Below are 18,095 nucleotides of genomic sequence, written 5' to 3'. Positions count from 1 at the left end.
TGTCTCAACCCCTCTCGCTCCAGCCTCAGCCTCCGCACCTGGTTTCCAGCTATGTGCCCGAGCTTCCCCTGACCTGCACTCCATCTTCCCCGTGTTTCAATAAATACCTTGGTTACTTCATCCCAGTCTACTCATCTGAGTCTGTTCTTGGGTTCCCCTGTTCCACTCTAATATGCATATGGTTGTTTTGAATAATCATCACCTAAAAAAAGAGCTGCCCATTTGGTGTGTTAGGCTTTGAAACAATATCCACAATGTGTTCCACTCAGTTTCAACCTATTGAACTTTTTTCTTGAAATTGATAAATCAGTTAGTTTTAAAAGCACATACTGTTTTGATGATAAGTGTTTGATGTGATTTTCAATTGCATTTGCCTTGACATCAGTGGTTAGTTGGACAATAGTGCTGTGAGTACCAGGCCATTAGCGACCTGATGATCGTTAGCAGTTGGGTACTACCAATGCATGTCCTGAATGTATAAGAGGAAGTTGCTGTGACTCAACGGTCACTTCATGTGTTTCCGGTATGTGTGCCTGAAGCGCTGAAAAATATGGACACCTTGAGGGTGGCCGACTCATTTCTAAGGTAACAGGAAGATGGTTTTGCTCGTTGTGAAATTGTGTATTGTAAACACATATAGATCACATGGCTATTGAGAGACATGAAAACCTAGGAGATCAGTGTTTTTTTTTACCCCCTTTTCATGGTATCCAATTGGTAGTTACAGTCTTGTCTCATCGCTGCAACTCCCGTACAACTCGGGAGAGGCGAAAGTCGAGAGACGTGTGTCCTCCGAAACACAACCCAACCAAGCCGCACTGCTTCTTGACACAATGCCTACTTAACCCGGAAGCCAGCCGCACCAATGTGTCGGAGGAAACACTGTACACCAGCGACAGTGTTAGCGTGCACTGCGTCCGGCCCGCCACAGGAGTCGCTAGTGCATGATGGGACAAGGACATCCCTGCAGACCAAATCCTCACCTATCCCGGACAATGCTGGGCCAATTGTGCGCTCCTCATGGGTCTCCCGGTTGCGGCCGGCTGCGACAGAGCCTGGACTCGAACCCAGAATCTATAGTGGCACAGTTAGCACTGCGATGCAGTACCTTAGACCACTGCACCACTCGGGAGGAAAACCTGAGAGATCTGAGGGAAATCTTCAGCTTTGCTAAGATCATCTTACAAATTATTCATGAAAACTGAGCTGTCCCTCCTACAATTAGCTGGCTACCTCTTAAATGCTCAAGACGTGCAAAAACAAAAGATAGGACAGGTGAATAAGATTGCAAGTTTAAACTTTTATTTAAAATATAGTACAAGGATATTTTGAGTTTGGTGGGGCATGGACCTGTACATTATCAACAACAAAGCTGTATAAATTCAACGCCATGGCAACCTGCAAGCAAAACATCACATGACCTGTACTAGCCTGGGTGCCAGTCTTTTTATGCTGTACTGCCAACTCCTTGTCATTCATTGTCATGCCATAGAGCACAAAACAGACTGGCACTCAGGCTAGACCTACTGTATACAGTTTGGCCATGTTTGTGTCAATGTAAAAACTGATAGATCTCTTGAAGATTATTTCATATGTCATTTTATACACAGGTAACTGCCAAATAAAGGAAACACCAACATCAAGCCTCTAGATTTCAGTCCAAAAATAAATCATAAGGAATAAGGTATCTATATCTGAGAGGAGAACGAGTTACTTCTCTAACAGAACACAGCGGGTGTTCTTTAATGGAAGCCTCTCAAATATAATCCAGTTAGAATCAGGAATTCCCCAGGGTAGCTGTTTAGGACCCTTGCTTTTTTACATGTTTTTGACTTTGAGTAAAGCCAGAGTGCCTATGTATGCAGATGACTCAACACTCAACAAAGAGCTGCAGTTAGTTTCAGAGTGGGTGGCAAGGAATAAGTTAGCCCTAAATATTTCTACAACTAAAATCATTTTATTTGGAACAAAACTCTCACTAAACCCTAAACCTCAACTAAATATTGTAATAAATCATGTGGAACTTGAGCAAGTTGAGATGACTGAACTGCTTGGAGTAACCCTAGATTGTAAACTGTCATGGTTAAAACATATTGATACAACAGTAGCTAAGATGGGGAGAAGTCTGTCCATAATAAATTGCTGCTCTGCCTTCTTAACAACACTATCATCAAGGCAGGTCCTACAGGCCCTAGTTTTGTCACACCTTGACTACTGTTCAGTCATACGGTCAGGTGCCACAAAAAAGGACTTTGGAAATGTACAATTGGCTCAGAACAGAGCAGCACGGCTGACCCTTGGATGTACACAGAGAGCTAATATTAATAATATGCATGTCAAGTCTCTCGTGGCTGAAAGTGGAGGAGAGATTGACTTCATCACTACTTTTATTTATGAGAGGTATTGACATGTTGAATGCACCGAGCTGTCTGTCTAAACTACTGTCACACAGCTTGGATACCCATGCATACCCCATAAGACATGCCACAAGAGGTCTCTTCACAGTCCCCAAGTCCAGAACAGACTATGGGAGGCACACAGTACTACATAGAGTCATGACTACATGAAACTCCTTTCCACATCAAGTAACTCATGCCAGCAGTAAAATTTGATTTAAAAAACATATTAAAAAAACACCTTATGGAACAGCGGGGACTGTGATGCAACACAAACATTGGCGCATACACACACACACGATAACATAAGCACTACACATACACATGGATTTAGTACTGTAGATATGTGGTAGTGGTGGAGTAGGGGCCTGAGGGCACACAGTGTGTTGTGAAATCTGTAAATGTATTGTAATGTTTTAAAAATGGTATAAACTGCCTTAATTTTGCTGGACCCCAGGAAGAGTAGCTAATAGGGATCCATAATAAATACAAATACACACACACACACACACACACACACACACACACACACACACACACACACACACACACACACACACACACACACACACACACCCTTTAAACCCCTATTTCAAAATAATGGGAAACTGGGCATTTTATACATTACCCTTAGCACGATGTGATGTTTTAATTGCTTAATTAACTCAGGAACCACATATGTGTGGAAGCACCTGCTTTCGATATACTTTGTATCCCTCATTACTCACATGTTTCCTTTATTTTGGCAGTTACCAGTAGCTTCCACTAGCATACATTTAATTGGTTGTACTGTATAAGATTACATATGTACTGTATATAAAGTGCAAAAAGAAATTAAAACACTAAAAGTGAAGGCTTGGGCCTGAAGTGCTGTTTGGATGAGTGTGCAAAACATCCATGTGTAGAAACATACATCATCATCGGCACACGACCAGCTGGTTTAGCAACTAGATGCCTGATTCACACTAAAGGGCTAAGCCAAGCCTGGCCGAGCTGTACTGAGAGGCCTGGTTATACATCTATCACAGTTCCTGAAACCATGCTAGAAAGCACAATGTGAAAAGAAAATATCCAAGCTATAATAATATGTTGGTTCGACCCTACAGTGTGAATCAGGAAACAGGGTATCTGAGTTATGTTCATTAGAGCAAGGAAGGAAACCTTTCAAAATGTTTTGCAATGGAACAATAACATAAGGGTTCTCCTTCAAATACTCATTTTGATGTATCACATATGGGGATTCGCTAGGATCACCAATACTCTTGGAAGGGCCAATAGAAATCATATGTTGGAGACAGAGTGGAAAATGAGATGAGCCCCTCATCTTCTTATAAGGAGCCACTCTCCAAGCCTATGGCCATTCTCGTTCATCTTCCCCTTGAGGACTATTGCTCTCTAGATCTCAGCATGACCCTGTTTCCTGCTTATTTGCTCTGAAGCGAACCGTGTAGGATATTTTTGCTGAGCGTAGCTCTTCAGACCCTGTTGAGAGGTTGAGTACTGAACGAAAGGTTTTTGCTTTGTGTCAATTGCTTTTCTACTTCTCAGTGAATACAGGATTTTTTTTTATGAATACAGGATTTTGAATACTTCTTCCTTCAGATACATTGCCTGCTCTGTCTAGAGAGAGCCCACTTCCCACATCTATCCAGACTGACTTTCTGCACCCTGATAGAAGCAAAGACCGTGTGAGGGCCATGGGAGACCCCATCCCAAAAACGGTGACCACGCCATTTGGGGCGGGAGAGCTGACAAACCAATGAAATAGAGGGATGCCGTATGCTTTTTCAACTATGTTACCTACCCTCCCTTTTCCGTCTACACAGAGCAAGGGAATAGGGCCTCCCCCTCATTTTTGAGCCCCTCGATGGCCAGTGACTTTCAGGCAGCAGTTATACCCTACTCACAACCAGTCCTGGCAGGGTTTATGCAGGGTTTATACCCTAGCAAACAAAGCAATTCTCTACTCTCTCGGGGCATAGCTGGTGAGATTATTTTTTACATTTATTTTTTACATTTTAAGGAAAGAAATGCAGGTCTTCAACTCTTGAAAAAGAGGGCCAACCTCCTTATGCATGCTCTCTGTTTTACAGAAGTGGTATGACTAAACAGATCGTTTCGTCCTACACTGTGTTCCATGGTCTTATGCTCCTTGCAGGACTTTTTTGGACAGAGAGAAGGTCTGGTGGACCAACGCGTCAAACTTGTTGGCCTTCGTTAGCCAATACAGAAAGAACGGGAGAAACTCCCATTGCATAGGCATTGGCTTAATCTACCAACCAATCGTCACCCACAACACCTTCCCCTTAACCCTCCCCACTCTTTGCAGTCATGTGATTCTCCAAAATTTAATGATGACAAATACATTACTCAGTAGGTCACTCCCATAAAATTATATCGTCACTCCCACTAAGGCCAACTTTGAATCGTTGATATCCAAGGCTTATATTGCACCGTGCGCAATAGCCTAGGGATGAGGTTACTCAACCTGGGACATGTCTATTGTGCTTAAGATTCTTTCACAGCAGCTACTAGCCGCTGAGAAGCAATATTCCTCCATCTTTTGCTTTTGGCATCCCTAAAGTGAGTGTGTGGACAGTGCTCTACCTGCCACTGTTCACACCCGCATTCTGCCCCAGGGTTTTTCAGGCTAACCCTATACCTAACCCCATCCTTTGGTCCAGGTCGACAATTTATTTTTGTCGCACCTTGGAGCCTATAAGGGCGTTCCTGTTGTTGTCCAGTACACGCATTGCACATCTACTTGGATTGAACGAAGGCTCAGGCAAGGGTGTAATGCTTTCAATCATTTGGTTACCACCCTCGAAAGAGACATATCTCATTAAACTGAGATTTGCGCACCATGTTTTGGGCTTCCCCTCACTTTGTTATGAAGTTTTCCCAACAACTTGTTTCTGCAACTTCTTGCATGCGCACTTCCTCAGCTTCGGAGCCTCTTGAGGGTTGCTGATGTTGGGACTACCCTGGCTTCGGTGAGCATGTTTGCGATACGAGAGTTGGCCATATCACCATAGAGTATGTGATACATTGAAATTAGTATTTGAAAGAGAACTTAAGGTTACTTTTGTAACCCTGGTTCTCTGATATAAGTGAGATGTATCTCAGCATTTCACTGCTCACAAGAGTGCGAGGAGAAGCATGCTTGAGAATGACCAGAGGCCAGGAGAGTGGTTCCTTATAAGGAGTTAAGGGGGATCAGCTCCTTCGCCACTCTACCTGTGTCTCCAACAGATGCTTTTGGTTGGTCCTTCTGAGAGTAACAATAATAATAACAAAAAACTGAGATCAAAACAAGACAATGCGAGACTAGGCAAGGCACACAATTGGCCCAGCTTCGTCCGGGTTTGGCCATCATTGTAAATAAGAATTTGTTCTTAACTGACTTGCGTAGTTAAATAAAGGTTAAATAAAAAAAATTGGCCCGGCAGCAATGTTCCAACATCAAGTGGAAAGCGTTCCCAGAAGAGTAGAGGCTGTTATATCAGCAAAGGAGGAACAACTCCATATTAATGCCCATGATTTTGGAATGAGATGTTCGACGAGCAGGTGTCCACATACTTTTGGTCATGTACTGTATGACACAATGCATGAAAGGCTTTATCAATCTGTGCAATATATTGAGTTGTACAAATATAAGTCAATATGAACTACAGCTGAGAAGAGAAAAAACACCATTTTAAGGTTCCGTATTAAAACCATTTAATAAGGCAGTTATAAATTGTGTGGTCACCATTTATTAATCATTACGCCCACATTTATAAACCATTTACTAATAATTAGTAAAGTATTTTTGCAGTCCAGTGAGCACTATTTATACTTTATTAATATTTTATAAATATTTTGAGTGACCAGTGTAATTTCTCACAAAAAGATGGACATGCCATTGGTAGACATTCCTGCATGATTAATAAATGATGAGCAAGCGGTTTGTCAATGCCTTATAAATGCTTTATTATGGACCCTTAAAATAAAGTGTTACCAAAGCTATTTAAAATCCCCCTTATTTATTTTACAATTAAAAATATAACTTTTGTATCACTGCTCCTCCTTCCTTAACCGAACTTAGCACCACTGGGTCTCAAGTAGGATTCTCAATTTCCAGTATTTCTACCAAAATTCTCAAGTTTTCCAGAATTCCTGGTTGGAGGATTCTGGATTTCTTGCTTATACCCTCCTGATTCTGGGAATCTTTCAACCTGAATTTCTGGAAAACCTGGGGAATCTTTGGAAAGTTACCAGAATTTTGCAACCCTGATCTCAAGGTTTCATGCCTCGAAATATGAAATTACCTGAAGAAATAAAACTGAGCCTTTCCTTTTTTTATAGAGGAATAACAAGGCAACTTTTGTCATTTTAAAATGTAAGAAAATATAAGCACGGTTAGTTACACTTTATGACCTGCTTTTTAATATATAGTTCATAGTTGTCGTTTTATCTTGTAGGCCTATCTATAAGGTCTCTTAGTTATAAAAGCAAGTGTATTCAGCATCACAGTTATGTCTCATCAATTTGACAGGTGAGCAGAGAGAGAGAGTAGCCTGGTTCCAGGTCTGTTTGTGCTGTCTTATGGTCCAACGACCATAGTTGGCTATACAGCACAAACAGATCTGGGACCAGGCTAGAGAGGCTAGTGGGGTCGCCTGGTCGGTCTGTTCACCTGGTCGGTCTGTTCACCAGGCCATCTATTGGTGCTGGGACCCCTGAGGAGAGAGAAAGAGAGCGGTGGAGGGTAAAGGCCCAATGCAGACATTTTTATGTCAATATCAAATCATTTCTGGGTAACAATTAAGTACCTTACTCTAATAGATTTACATTAAAATTGGCAAAAAATAGCTTAGCAAAAAAACTGTGTTTTGTTTTTTGCTAGGACTGTCTGGGAGTGGTCTGAGTGGGGAAGGGAAAACTGAAAACTAGCTGTTATTGGCAGAGAGTTTTAGAAGTCTTTGTAATTGGCCTATTAACCAATTTACTGCATGGTGATGTCACAATGGAAAGCCGAAACTCCCGCCCATGCAAACCTGCTGATTAGAACATCCTATGTAGATTGTATTTTCAAAAAGAAACCATCAGGAAATAACACTGATCACATGGTTTAACACTTTTACAGTGTTCGTTTAACCAGCTGTTAATATTATACAAAACACAGGAAAACTGAATTTTTAGTGTACTGAGCCTTTAAAGCATGCTCAGAACTTGCACACAGCGTTATTATACCTAGAGTGTGCAATCCTATCTTTCCATTGATAGGCTGCTGTGACATTTTTGGCAATGTGCCCTATAGGTTTTATAAATCTGTGACCTTACATCATCACTATTTGTTTTAGCTAAGCCCTGAATTTGGCACAGTTGCCTGGTAAACTATATACCTGGATAATTTCAGTTGGAACTTTATGATCATGCCTATAATAACAGTCCTTACCGTGTTGGTTTAAACCAGAGGGTTTGAATCTCGCTCAGGACCTTATGTCCAGGACAGAAATTGGGCCTTCGAAATAAGAGCAGATCAGTGTCATGCCTATTACACCTTACTGAGTTCTTTATGATAAGTGACCACGTTTACATGCGCACAGTATTCCGGATAGTAGCTCGTAACTACTATAGAATTATGCATTTCTTGCAGTAAAATGATACCACAAATGTTAATTTTGTCTTGAGAAGAGGAGTGGAGAAATATGATTTATTTATTTCAGCATCTCAGAAAATGTGAATGTGCGTGTAATGTTATCTTTGACACTGTTATGCAAGCAGACAGTATTTCAACAACATAAAATATGTTCCCAAAATGAACTGAAGCCTTATCAGAAAGGTTTCATCGTTTTCACAGCTTTTAATTTCCTTAAAAGCGTTCAAACTGATGGCATTTGTACATTTTGCACAGGACCAATCATTCCACTGTTTTGGAGTTATTGCGTTTTCTTCCCGGTCCCTAAACGAAACAGACCGGTATTAATTAGTTTACTAACACATTCATTCTATCAATGTAAGACATTATTCTGGTGAGCACTACTTTATTTAGTCTTCTTGGTTAACAAGTTATGACAGAAGAGAAGCTGCATGTATCTAACTATACTGTAGTTGACGAGCAAATGGTCTACCAAATGTCAGAAATTATAATATGGCCTACCAAATGTCGTAAATTATAAGCAAAAAGTTGTCTAAATTAGGAGTGAAAGTAGCCAGTAGGCTATATGGTCCAGTACGGAGTATCAGCTAAATGTATTATTATGGAATTATGGTGTATCGAACTGCGAAGGTAGCCTACTTTTTGAAGTGATTTGTTTGACAATCAGATGAAAACATCATCACACAACACCCATGATATGCAAAATTGAGCCTACACAGACCGCAAAAAACAACCGTAAATGGGATAAGATGTTTACATGCCACAGTATCCAGTCTAAGATCAGCATATATCCCAGGCATCTTATCCGGCTTTCCTACAGCCAGGATAAAAGCTTTTCGGGTTATTGTAAACCGGATATGATGTTTGTGTGTCAACTCGAAAACTGAATACTTGAGTATCCAGAATAATAAGGGAATATTGGTCTGCATGTAAACGTGGTCACTGTGATCAACTTACTGAGTTGGTTCTCTTGCGTTTCCAGCAGTCAGGGTTGAGTCTCTTCTGCTCGTCAGCCAGAGCCTTGGCCTCCATGGTGTACATCCTCCTTTCCTCGTTCTTCATCTTCTTCCACTTATCACCCAGGATTACACTGATGGCTCTGTATAGGGACACAAGGACATACTATAATTTCTACCATAATTCATTAATTAATTCAGTCACTCATGTGTGTGGAACTTTATTAATTACTGTGAGAGACAACACTCTTTTCTCTGCTACTGTAATCCTACCTGTGGCTCTGGTCTAAAGCAATAATCTACTCAGAGACGTTCCTAACATAGAGATCCTTTCATTTTGTAAACAATTTGTCAGAACAGGACGGATGTACTACTGACCATCCCCCCCAGAAAATTATGTTTTACACACATGCACACACACACGTTTGGTCTGCCTACCCACCTGTTATCCTTCCCAGGGTACATCTGTGTGTACTCCAACCTGTACTTCTTAGCGAAGAGCATGAAGGCGTTCATTGGCCGCTTGCATTTGGTGGGTGTGGCCCCGCCAGGGGCTGTCCCTGAGGTATTGCTCCTGTTTGATTTGCTGGTGGAGGAGGGGTGGAAGGAACTGGAGAGTTTCTCTGGGTCAGGGGAGACAGCGCCACTGCTGGACTGGGAGGTCCTACGCTGCCTGGCCATGCTGCTCAGCACATAGACAGCTGAAGAGTCCAGAGGGGTGAAGTCATAACTGGAGATGGATATGAAGAGATAGGGAAGATTAACACAATTTATATAATTTCACTAAAATCTTATCTACTGTGTCATACTGAGGCATTGATATTGTCTGAATAATATTCAGAATATTATTCTGTACCTCCTGAAGGTGTCGAAGACAACAGAGTCGTCACAGTTTATGGAGTCTCTGTGGCCTGGAGGAAGACATAGGTCCCCCACCTGCATCTCATAGCAGGGGATACCGTGCTGCACCACCGTCAGGCTGGGATAGAACGAGGACCAGCCTGGGACAGGAAGAGAAATGGAATTGTAAACATTTTTTTTAAATACACAAAAAATATGTACATCTGGCCTGTACTATAAAGCCCTATCACCATACAATCTCAAAGATGATCCTACCAATAGGCCATTGAACATCAAGAGCTGAACATTTGCTTAATCAATCTGATGATAGGGGCGGCAGGGTAGCCTAGTGGTTGGAGATTTGGACTAGTAACCGAAAGTTTGCAACTTCAAATCCCCGAGCTGACAAATCTGTCGTTAACCCACTGTTCCTAGGCCATCATTGAAAATAAGAATTTGTTCTTAACTGACTTGCCTAGTTAAATTAAGGTAAATAAAATATCTAGGATTTCAGAATAATACCGCCTGCATTTATCATTATGCACGCAGTTCCAGTTTGCCATGTTCCCTTAACTGATTCAGTTATCTTGTTAACAATTCAAAGACATTTCGTTCTTTTACCTTTGTTTTTCACAAAAAAGGGGTGATCAAATCTGCACTCCGCCGTTAAGAGGCCATCTTCTGGCGAGCCGGGGTCAAAGGTGAGTTTGAGGACAGCCTGGCCGTACGACACGTTCTCCTCGTGGGCCACTAGCTTCAGACCTTCCGAACCGTAGCTCTGTAAATCAATCAACATCCAGAGAAAAAAATGTGAGAGGGAGTCTAGCCAATCATATCAGATCTGGCGATTAGCAAGGGCATGTTCATAAGGCATCAAACGGAAGAAAACAAACAAACAGGGAGGGATTAGCTCGATTATTTTTTTGTTGCTGTAAAACATTTTGCTACCTTTCGGGCAGTGGACGGCATTATTCTCTCATCATCATCTGACTCGTCATCAGAGTCTCCCAGGTCCTCAGCCTCTTGCCACTCCTTGTTAGAACCCATGTGGAACCGCAACCGGGTGCCTGAATAGGAGGATAACAGCAAAACATTTAGTCAAATAGAGTAAGTAGAGAGAGAGAGACAGAAATGTCTTCTTGCCTTGAGACTTGACTTTTGATGCTTCTTATTGATACATCCTTACTTACCAAGAAGTACAAACCGTATTGGCCTGTCATACTGCTGTCTAAACACCAGAGGCTGATATTTCCCTATGAATTTATGTTCACTCTGGATTAAGTTAGCAACTCACACAGAGGAAACACAGGCTTAAAAAAAGAATATATTTAATATAACACTTTTCATTACAGCTCAACTGAACATTAAACATGAAATAAAGGGACTTTATTATTTTGGTTTCCGTCAGCCACAATGGTGGTCAAGACGATAGATGGAATATGAAAATGTATGTCATTTTCTATTAAAGATTACGAAAACATTGTAATGTGAAGAGTTTTCCTAGTACATGTTTGATGTTTATTTATTTATTTACCTTTAGGCAAGTCAGTTAAGAACAAATTCTTATTTTCAATGACGGCCAGTGGGTTAACTGCCTGTTCAGGGGCAGAACGACAGATTTGTACCTTGTCAGCTCGGGGGTTTGAACTTGCAACCTTCTGGTTACTAGTCCATCGCTCTAACCACTAGGCTACGCTGCCGCCCCATTGTACGTTGTATGGAAAATATCCAAATCAAAGAGAATGTTTTGGGGAAGATTAAATGTTAAGTTAGTTGTCTAAAATTGGATTTGAATCAAATCTAGACCTTGCCTCATTAACTTGGTACGCCCAGAAAATTGCCCTAAAGGCGGTTATGCCCACTTCTGACCCAAGGGTATAAAACCTGTGAGTATAGAATTTACAGGAAGACTACCTGACCCAAGCTGCAGCAAGATCTAAAAAGTCAACAAACCCAGAACAAGTTTGAAGACAAAGAAATCATTTTCTACCCAAGCTACGGATGAGTAGCTGTGTCTAAGCAGGTGAATTCAAGTCGAACCACCTAGCCTCCATCTCCCATCGAATTGTGGTATCTAAAGGGTTTCATTCCTATGCTGTGAGCTCTGAGCTACAGAGCTGTCTGTCCTCAGAAGACCCCTTCCAGAGCAAAGGGTGAGGGAACAGACTCCTAAGCCAAAAGGACACTGACATCGGGAGGACAGTCAGAGAGGTGCGCCGGAGTAGTGCGTCATCGAGCAGCCTGGACGGTCCACACAGAGAATCCTCTGAGATCATCCCCACGTAATTACATCATTATATTCTGACCCATAAGAGCGACAGTTTGGGGCAAGGCTAGGGTTAGAATAGCATAACTGACAAATTCACCCAAATGTATATTTCTCGTGTACTTTCTTTTTTCTCTCTCTTGAAATCCCCATTGTGGGTAACACACGCCATAGTGTGTTGGCCCATTATACTAAGTTCTAATCAATAGCCGATAATGTGCTTTGTCTATGTGTATCTTTTATTATAATTTTAGCTTTTTAGTAAATAAATATTCAACTAAGATTGGTGTGGTACAAACTCATTGGTGAGACCCGGGTCCGTGCAGATTCACGGGCGATACAACGTTCACAACGAGATTGGTAGAGGCAACTGGTTAATAAGCGGCTGTTGTAAAAATCGATATTCTGATATTCTTTGAGTTAATTCGGGAAATAGAAACTCAATAAAAACTAGTTTTCCCATGGTGCCCCAGGTTAATGAGTTAATCATTGCTTGATTCAGTTAATCACGCAATTAGAAACTTTAATCATTCGATGAACAACAGTCGTCACATTAACTAATACAACGTCACGACACAGTGGACAGGTGGATGGCCTAGCCATTGACTGTAAGGCAGATGTTTCCAGCACTGATGACCTGCTTGGGTGTCCCAATAAGCATAGCCTCAATCTTGCTACTGATCAACTGGAGGAAGTTCTCTTTCATCCATGCCATGCCACATATCTGTGATATGTTGCCTGATACAGTCCTGAATCCAGATTGCACAGCCACTTGTTATCAATGTGTTAGCTAGGCTTTTTCCACAAGTAAAATGTAAATGCACTCAAGGCCATAATTCTAGGAAAAGCTTATCAATTTCTCTCTGTGTATGTGTGTGTGTGCGCGCCTGCGTGGATCCATACCTTTCAGGAAACAGTGCCAGGCAGTTAAGGGCCAGGAGTTAGACCAACCCATGTCCTCATCATCAGAGAATGATGACATAGAGAACACACCAGACTCTGACTCACTGCTGGCCTGAATGGGGGATGTTCAAAAAAAGAGAAACATATTATTATTATTATATTCAGCCCCCTTGAACTTTGCGACCTTTTGCCACATTTCAGGCTTCAAACATAAAGATATAAAACTGTATTTTTTTGTGAAGAATCAACAACAAGTGGGACACAATCATGAAGTGGAACGACATTTATTGGATATTTCAAACTTTTTTAACAAATCAAAAACTGAAAAATTGGGCGTGCAAAATTATTCAGCCCCTTTACTTTCAGTGCAGCAAACTCTCTCCAGAAGTTCAGTGAGGATCTCTGAATCTCTGAGGTTCACTGAATGATCCAATGTTGACCTAAATGACTAATGATGATAAATGCAATCCACCTGTGTGTAATCAAGTCTCCGTATAAATGCACCTGCACTGTGATAGTCTCAGAGGTCCGTTAAAAGCGCAGAGAGCATCATGAAGAACAAGGAACACACCAGGCAGGTCCGAGATACTGTTGTGAAGAAGTTTAAAGCCGGATTTGGATACAAAAAGATTTCCCAAGCTTTAAACATCCCAAGGAGCACTGTGCAAGCGATAATATTGAAATGGAAGGAGTATCAGACCACTGCAAATCTACCAAGACCGGGCCGTCCCTCTAAACTTTCAGCTCATACAAGGAGAAGACTGATCAGAGATGCAGCCAAGAGGCCCATGATCACTCTGGATGAACTGCAGAGATCTACAGCTGAGGTGGGAGACTCTGTCCATAGGACAACAATCAGTCGTATATTGCACAAATCTGGCCTTTATGGAAGAATGGCAAGAAGAAAGCCATTTCTTAAAGATATCCATAAAAAGTGTAGTTTAAAGTTTGCCACAAGCCACCTGGGAGACACACCAAACATGTGGAAGAAGGTGCTCTGGTCAGATGAAACCAAAATTAAACTTTTTGGCAACAATGCAAAACGTTATGTTTGGCGTAAAAGCAACACAGCTGAACACACCATCCCCACTGTCAAACATGGTGGTGGCAGCATCATGGTTTGGGCCTGCTTTTCTTCAGCAGGGACAGGGAAGATGGTTAAAATTGATGGGAAGATGGATGGAGCCAAATACAGGACCCTTCTGGAAGAAAACCTGATGTAGTCTGCAAAAGACCTGAGACTGGGACGGAGATTTGTCTTCCAACAAGACAATGATCCAAAACATAAAGCAAAATCTACAATGGAATGGTTCAAAAATAAACATATCCAGGTGTTAGAATGGCCAAGTCAAAGTCCAGACCTGAATCCAATCGAGAATCTGTGGAAAGAACTGAAAACTGCTGTTCACAAATGCTCTCCATCCAACCTCACTGAGCTCGAGCTGTTTTGCAAGGAGGAATGGGAAAAAATGTCAGTCTCTCGATGTGCAAAACTGATAGACATACCCCAAGCGACTTACAGCTGTAATCGCAGCAAAAGGTGGCGCTACAAAGTATTAACTTAAGGGGGCTGAATAATTTTGCACGCCCAATTTTTCAGTTTTTGATTTGTTAAAAAAGTTTGAAATATCCAATAAATGTCGTTCCACTTCATGATTGTGTCCCACTTGTTGTTGATTCCTCACAAAAAAATACAGTTTTATATCTTTATGTTTGAAGCCTGAAATGTGGCAAAAGGTCGCAAAGTTCAAGGGGGCCGAATACTTTCGCAAGGCACTGTACATTGCCCTGAATGAAGCATGCCCATCAGGGTTGGCCAAAGCCACTTCAATTCAGTTCATCAAGGAAATTCCTAAATGAATTTCCAATCCATAGATAGAACATTTGAATTTCAGTGAGGGATTTCAGTTTACTTCCTGAATTGACTAAACTAAAATGGAATTGACCACAATGAACACAAATGGTCATACATAATCTTGTAGTAAATAGTCTAGGTGACGTGACACGTACAAAAACATTTTATTCATTCATTCAGTATAGAAGTGGAGAGGGTGATAGGGTCCACACACAGGAAATGGTTGAACTGAAAGGTAAATGGTGAAAGGTCGTACTCTGACACGTCTGCTGCGCTCCCTAAGGTGACCCCTAGAGGGGCTGGGTGCACTGCTAGCCAGGGGAGGTCGGGCGTAAGAATGTAAACTACGACTGGTGGCAAAGATGTGCATAGGAGACGACCTGATGAGAGGAATAAAGAGAAATACATATCAATCATCAATACATTAACAATCTAACACCATCACTTTGCCCGTCCATGAGACGACCTGATAAGGAGAAATACAGATATACATATCAAATTCGACATATCAAACATAAACCTAATGCTTTGTTGATGTGTGGCTCTATCTGTGTGTCTGTCTGTGTGTGTGTGTACCACGTGCCTTTGTGTGACATGCATGTGTATTGTGTACCACGTGTGTGTATGCTACAGTAAATGAGTGTGCATATGCGTTGTCAACCCCTAAACACAACAGGTACCTCTTGATGGGAGGAGGCTCCTGCAGTAGGGGGCTCTGAGGGCTGGTGGCGATGTTAGCTAGCTCAGTCAGCCAATTGGTGTGAGGGTAACCAGCTATACAGTCCTGATGTGACACCCCAGTTCCCACATGGAACAGCACCAGAGAGGACTGGTTCTCCTCTACCTCCTGCAGCTCTGGCAGGTCATCTGGAGCGGGAGGGGAGTGAGGTTGGTCAGGGTTGTGCTTATAAGTGTTCAGAATATAATTAAATAGAACATTCCTGTCCTTTATGGTAACACTTTACATTGCAGTCTTATACCTGTATACTGTGTGTGTGTGTGTGTGTGTGTGTGTGTGTGTGTGTGTGTGTGTGTGTGTGTGTAGACCTATTACATAATAGCAGATATTTACCATACTCCATGGGAGTAGGGGGGCAGCCAGGTGATGAGGACAGAGCCTCATTGCATTTCAGAAGATCAAAAGAGTCTTCCATTCTATTTGCATCCATCTTGTTTTCCTCAACTTGTTCAGTCTTATTAACTTCCCATAACATATTACGCCATGTCAGCTGGAAAGTCTGTAGACAGCCACTGGAGACAACGATAAATTACAATTTCAGAATCTGACCACAACAGGTATAAAACATACAAAATTCTGAATTAATATTATTTGAATTATTTGGTTAAACGCTAGGCCTATGTAATTTATGTTTGCATTGAATATTAATAGGTGAATAATAAAAAGCACTGGTTAAAAAGCATAGTTGACTGCATTATTCTACAATTACGAATCCCATTTCCTGTGGCAATAACACATTATGGCCATAATAAATCAAATCAAATCTACAGGTCATTACATTGGGGATAAAATGCCTCCATATAACAAAGTCCTTTGTCTGTGTAGACTAGATAAAGAACAGTCATGTGATCATATGCGTGCAGCCCTTGTTTATAAACTTGAGGAACTTCGCGCACGCGCACCAGAGCTCATTCATTCATAACTGCATAACAAGCACTGGTCAATAACGCTGTTATGATCATACAAAAATTCACAAAATATCGAGAGAAAATAGCAATATTATTTCATAGATAAAGGCGAATTGAGAAATATCAACGTGGCATGCCACCTAGTCTGAGCAATGTAGGCTACATTATAAAGGATCAGCTGAAGACAATAACAAGCTTTCTGCTTCGTAGCTGTGGCCAAATGAAATGTAGCCATTTTTTTTAGGTTATCGTAGAAACTTAAATTGTAAAGTTAAGATTATATCTAATGTTAGGCTTTATTATATTTATTTATTTATTCTAGATATGGCTTTCTAGATATCCGATAACTAATCTTGCGCAATTTATTTCTTGACATTTGTATTCTTGGAAAACTAGCTAAAACATAGAATGACACTTATTACTCTTAGAAATGTGAAACGTTAACATAGCCTATAGCCAACTGTCCAATTACTTTTTTCTATAATGCAATATGTTATTGTGTTGAGTGCTGTCACAAGGGAATAAGCTTTCTTGTCTAATAGTTAGAAAATAACCAAGCTCACTTGTAAACAAAAGAATGTCAACAAGTTCAGACACGACACCGCTTGCGCCCCACTGTTCGAGATTGTCAAATGAATGAACCGAAAATGTACATCGAGTCCGAAGTTTTTTCCCGAAACATTGTTTTACTACCTTTAAAGCAGGCTGTATTTGTCACTATATTGATATATAGCTAGCAAGCTGCTAGCCTAGCAAGCTAATGTTACAACCAAAATAACAAACATAACAATGAACAAAATATATCTAGAATAAATTGTCAATCGACATCGAACGGTAGAATGACAACTGTCCCACTCCACCAAACTATACGCGCTGAATAAAGAAAATTACACTGCTTATTTCTCAAGATTAGTTAGACGTTTGTTTCTTAGAAATCTGTTATTTTACCAAACCTGTCGCCATCAAGTAACTCTCTGGCTTCATTGAAGGGGTAGGAATACTTCCAAAACCGGTCATCTATTGGTGGATAAAAACGTCAGTAAAGTTAATCTCTAATCGTTATTGGTGGGTTCATGACGGCAATAAAAGGGCCTGGTTTGGTTTGTTAATCAAACGCCCATTGGCTGAATGTGCACGTCCGTTATTTCCCAGAAACAGATGATTGGTCATAACAAGGAGAATACAATTAATCCTTTGTTATTGAAACTCACAGGAATGTTCTTATATTATCTCTGTTGAATAACAGTGAAATATCAACATTGTCTGAACTCATTTTAACAAAGTTAAAGTTTAACAAAGTTAAACAATGTTATGAAGACATCCAAATACAGTATCTCCTTTTTTCACCTTTTTTTTCAATACAGGAAGTACAGGAAGTACATGAGGGAACACGAGTATACATGGATAATATACAATGGACAATTGAGCTAGGGGGTACAATATCACATTACACAAGGACCTTAAGGGACATACATACACTTATAATTCTAACAGCTTTTTTGTTAGTAGAGTATTCAATTTTCAAGCAAGTTCAATTGCTTTTTGTAGGGTAAGAAAATGTGTTTTTTTGTTTGTAAATTTACATTTG

The 18,095-nt window shown here is 40.9% G+C and overlaps 1 protein-coding gene across 6 annotated transcripts; it reads right to left on the bottom strand.

Moving 5' to 3' along the window:
• Positions 1 to 1,280: 1,280 nt before the first annotated feature.
• On the bottom strand, positions 1,281 to 17,543 carry LOC110525297 (HMG box-containing protein 1). 6 transcript variants are annotated; one of them, XM_090234767.1, is made up of 12 exons: positions 17,456 to 17,526; positions 15,933 to 16,111; positions 15,541 to 15,727; positions 15,117 to 15,240; positions 13,006 to 13,117; positions 10,785 to 10,903; positions 10,458 to 10,614; positions 9,853 to 9,997; positions 9,439 to 9,726; positions 8,998 to 9,139; positions 7,837 to 7,902; positions 1,281 to 7,117 (listed from the first exon to the last, which is right to left on the bottom strand). In XM_090234767.1, the coding sequence occupies exons 2-11, from the start codon at positions 16,072 to 16,074 to the stop codon at positions 7,879 to 7,881; spliced, it is 1,440 nt and encodes a 479-aa protein (XP_090090893.1). In that variant the 5' UTR covers positions 16,075 to 16,111; positions 17,456 to 17,526; the 3' UTR covers positions 1,281 to 7,117; positions 7,837 to 7,878. The 6 variants fall into 6 exon arrangements, with proteins under 6 accessions (XP_090090893.1, XP_090090891.1, XP_036836277.2 ...); XM_090234765.1 differs by having other exon boundaries at positions 17,071 to 17,492; XM_036980382.2 differs by lacking the exon at positions 7,837 to 7,902.
• Positions 17,544 to 18,095: the final 552 nt, after the last annotated feature.

The sequence above is a fragment of the Oncorhynchus mykiss genome, chromosome 1 (genome assembly GCF_057628025.1).
Source record: "Oncorhynchus mykiss isolate SJ-2025 chromosome 1, ASM5762802v1, whole genome shotgun sequence".
NCBI classification, from domain to species: Eukaryota; Metazoa; Chordata; class Actinopteri; order Salmoniformes; family Salmonidae; genus Oncorhynchus; species Oncorhynchus mykiss.
Note: the sequence above shows the minus strand (reverse complement) of the source record. Positions and strands in the feature narration are given on the sequence as shown.

What these genes read in the sequence shown, in the direction of transcription:
- LOC110525297 (XM_090234753.1), bottom strand. Translation starts at nt 16,074, where the DNA reads ATGTTATGGGAAGTTAATAAGACTGAACAAGTTGAGGAAAACAAGATG. An exon ending in CTTTTTTGTGAAAAACAAAG is followed by an intron (nt 9,998 to 10,457) that starts GTAAAAGAACGA and finishes TTCCTGTCCCAG; the next exon opens with GCTGGTCCTCGTTCTATCCC. An exon ending in AACGCAAGAGAACCAACTCA is followed by an intron (nt 8,344 to 8,997) that starts GTAAGTTGATCA and finishes TGTTTCGTTTAG; the next exon opens with GGACCGGGAAGAAAACGCAA.